At 36.2% G+C, this 4,191-nt stretch overlaps 1 protein-coding gene across 11 annotated transcripts in view; it reads right to left on the reverse strand.

Annotated features, from left to right (window-relative positions):
* The window catches only part of si:ch73-103b11.2 (myosin phosphatase Rho-interacting protein), a 43,308-nt gene extending 39,557 nt beyond the window's left edge, over positions 1 to 3,751 (reverse strand). For 9 of the 11 annotated variants that reach the window (XM_058766156.1, XM_058766154.1, XM_058766153.1 and 6 more), the window contains exon 1: positions 2,987 to 3,751. In XM_058766156.1, the coding sequence (XP_058622139.1) occupies positions 2,987 to 3,118 (132 nt within the window). In that variant the 5' untranslated portion in view covers positions 3,119 to 3,751. The remainder of the gene's footprint in view (positions 1 to 2,986) is intronic. The other 2 variants (XM_058766158.1, XM_058766157.1) reach the window with 1 other exon arrangement.
* Between the last annotated feature and the right edge of the window lie 440 nt (positions 3,752 to 4,191).

Genomic DNA, 4,191 nt, shown 5'->3' on the forward strand with positions numbered 1-4,191 from the left:
CAGTAAGAGGGAGAGAGACGGGTATATTGACATCTGACAGAACGACGGCCTCGTGCGCAGTACACCTGAACAACAACAGCTAGCATAGGGTTCTGCATTTTCTGATGACAATGTGAGCGATGTTTGCCTTGCATGATGCGAGGATGTGGTTATTGGTTTCTACATCTGAATCAAATGTCGATTTGAGTGAATCGATTCATAACACAACAGTTCACTGAGGTCTTGCGCAGCTTTTTCCAAGTGTTGCAATGTTTTAGTAAAGAATATCATTTTGAATGCAATCATCAAGTATGCATAAAACTCTGGACTCTGAAGATGTAGTCATGTCAAGACAAAATCAAAACTGACTTAAAGATTATAGTCGTAATATGCTGAGATTAAAACAGTAATATTCTAAAAATTAAGTCATAGTAGTACAAGGAAGCTGTAGTATTAGTAGAATAAAGTTGCAATATGAATAAAGTTTTATGTAATATTTTGAGAATGACGTAGTCCAGAAGCATTCTATTCATTGTAATACTGATGCTGTTTCTCCAACTATTAAGGGTTGTTTATATTATAAAATAATAGACTTAAACACAAAATATACTATTTTATTCTCAAAATATTATGACTTCAATCTTGTACTGCATCAACTGTATGCTCATAATACTATTACTTTATTTTCTCATTTTTGACTTCTTTCTCAAAATGTTGCGATTTTAACCTTGTAATGCTATGAATTTATTTATTAATTTTTATTCTCATAGTTTTGACTTCATATTCAAAACATTACAACTTTAATCTTGTATTGCTATGACTTTATTATTGCAATTTTGACTTGATTCTCAAATGGACAACTTTAATCATATAATGCTATGACTTTACTTGGATTTCATACTCAAAATATTTTGATTATTTGAGCTTGCATTTCTGACTTAATTCTCATAATTTTCACTATGCTTAAAATTGTACAACTTTATTGACGTTTTTCATAATCGTACATTTTTTTACATTATACTAAAACACCAGTGGACATAATTTCCTTCACATTGTTCTAAAAAAAAAAAAACATTACAATTTTCCTTTTTTCTTTGTTACTCAACCAGTCAGTTCTCAACAGATAAAATTAAGCAAGTCCCTTTTTTCTAATTAAATATCTCTGATTCATTTGGAAATGCATCACATCACAGAAGTAAAATGGGTTTCTTTAGAGCAAGAAGACAGAACAAAAGAGAATCAAATACAAAAGAAATTTAAAACCACAAATCTGAACCTCTAAAAAACGTAAGGTTCGTAAACAGGAGGACACGACTCTTAACATATGACTCTGACTGCCTTAACAGGTACTAAGGCCTGATTCACTTCACTGTCAACTCAATTTCTAAGTGCTTTCTAAAAAAAGACTTCTGTGCCGCTTTGAGGCTCATTTCTCTGGATTTCTCCCTCACGTCCAAATATTCAGTCTTTCTTTGCTTCATCACTTCATTCTTTGATAACAATCCAACCTATACAGTGAGACAGATGGCAAACGGAGGCCACGTCACTTAGTAATATAGCCGAGACCCAGCTGTGGTAATTTTTAAGAATACAGTCTGGAAACCCCCCTGTATCTGCGTGTGGCCTTACCGTAATACTGTATACTAAAGGCTTAAAATAGTATAAAGCTCTGATATGACACGTATCTTGAATCTACAGCTGATGAAACAACACTAAACTATGCAACTAATTAGGAAATTAGCAGACACTTCTAGCCAAACAAGGTCAGTCCTCTTGGACTTGATCAAGGTCACAATGGCGATGGGTTCAAACCCACAATCTTTTAATTACCAGCCCAGATTTTTAGCCATGCAAAACTAGACCACAAGCGCAGCAGCTTGAGGCACGTCACTTAACTACAATGTGCATCTGGTAAACGGCATCATTAATTACTACTAATCACTAATTAGTCATCTGTCTGACACCTTTACCCAAAGCAGCAGTTCACCAGAAATGGGTTGGTCCTCCAGGGGTAACCTGAGGGTAAGAGCCTCGATCAAAGCTGTAATGGTAATTAAATGGATTAACCTCTCTAGGGTTTGAACCTACAACCTTTCAAGCAACCCTGATATTTAACCACTACTCCAAAGCACATGCTACCGAAAAAAACAGATGTTATTAGTTATAAACCTGTGGTCCAGTTTCACAAATAGGGGGAATTCAGGTAAAATGTCAAAAAGTGGTTCAGTATAGTCAAATTCACAATATATACCCCATGTAATAAATGTTACCATATGCATAAACCATGGTTTTTACATGATACATTTACCTTCAATTTTGACCACGGTACAAATAAAAAAAAACATGATATTATGGTAAGGTAGTCATACTGTGCTAACTACCATCCTCTAAAATAGGCTGTGCCTCAAATCTTAATGAGCAGCCAAACTTGGACCACGGTACCATGTCTAAAAACCATGCTATTACTATAGTACTTCATTGTTAGTGTAGTTTTAAAGTAGTTTGGTGGTTATCCAGAGCTTCTGCTTGACTTTAATACGATATCGAGGCCTGGATAGAAATCTTTCAGTTGCCTTTAAAATAAATAAATATATATAATAAAATAATAATGTAAATAGTATCTATTTATTCTTATATATATAATATTTTAATTATAAATATTTAATTTTATTAAATAATTATATTCATTTATTTTTTTATTTTTTTAAATAATTATTTAATTATATCCTATATAGCTACTATACACAGTATACTATGGTTTTTACCATAGTATATTACCATGGTTTTTATGATACTTCATACTTAATTTCCGACAATACCATGGCATTACCAAGGTACATGTCCAAAAAACACGCTATTATGGTAAGTTATTTATATTTTGCTAACTATCATTCCCTTTGACCATGTTCCCATGTCTAAAAAGCACAGTATCACCATGGTACTTTATTGTTAGCACAGTTTATCAGACAGAGCTTTAGTTTATTAGGTAATTTTGCAGATATATTACCTGTGTGAAGTCTTCATCACTCAGCAGGTGCGCGTCTCGGGCTTTGAAGCAGTTCTGGCATTTACTCTTGTTAAAAATATTGGCCTGGAATTTTCGGCAGGCGTTATCTTTTGCAGACATACTCTGTGCCATGAGTGTGTGTTTGTGTTCCCGTTTTCCCGTTATTTTAAAAACTGCGCAATAAATCCAGCGGAGAGTCCTCCCCCGCGCGCTGCAGTCCGCCTCATCACAAACTCACTACGATGATTTATTTATGCACAAAAATCACCTGACAGGACCCACGCCAAGGGGACAACAACAATATTAATAATAATAATAATAACAATAAAAATAAAAATAATAGAATTTATTTAGCCAAAAAGTTTTAATTTAGCCGAGCTCTCCTGGGTTGATTTCTGAGGGGACCTTCCGCGCTCCCGATCCATACGCGTCCCCGCTCTCCCGCAGGCACACGGGCACGCGCTGATGCGTTAAAGTGCGAGTTCCAAAATAATGTGGCAAACTTATAAAACACTCCAAGCAAACAGTGATGGAGAGGAGGCGTTTACTTTCCACTAGCTCACAGCCCCTGACGAACCTTTCAGCGGTAACGTTACGTGGAGACAACTATCCCGAAACTCCATGATGCGCTTCAGTGTGGATTCTTTCTCGAGTTTCCGCTCCAAAGACGGATTTTTGTCCGTTTCCCACGGTCACAGCTGATCACACGGGTCCGGCTACGCTCTCCACACACACTACACACTCAACACACACGCAGGAATGAAGGGGGCGGGGCGCGACCCAACCGACAGACACCGTAAGCCAATCACAGGATGGGATACGCCCACCGTTTGTAGTGAGAGGACGGAAGTGTCCAATCAGATTGTTCAATCACACTGATTTTATGGGGAATAACAAGAATCAAGGTAGGTGGACTGCGCACGGGGTAAACTGAAGTTATTTAAACTTACAGTCAGGATTTTATATGTATTTAAACTGTGTTTTTAGTGATTTTCGTCTGGTTATAAAATGAAAAAGCGCAACACTAAATAATTCATGCGTTAAGATTTGTGTTAACTATCCTTGTAACGCCCCCAGATAGTGACCAATCCTACCTGAGCGGCTCTCCAGTGCCCCCGTTTGGTTTTAATGCGGTATGAGAGTCTTAAAAATTAAAAATAAAAATTATATAATATTAAATTGAGTATTAGAATTATATATATATA

This window comes from Onychostoma macrolepis, chromosome 24 (assembly GCF_012432095.1).
Source record: "Onychostoma macrolepis isolate SWU-2019 chromosome 24, ASM1243209v1, whole genome shotgun sequence".
Lineage (NCBI taxonomy): Eukaryota > Metazoa > Chordata > Actinopteri > Cypriniformes > Cyprinidae > Onychostoma > Onychostoma macrolepis.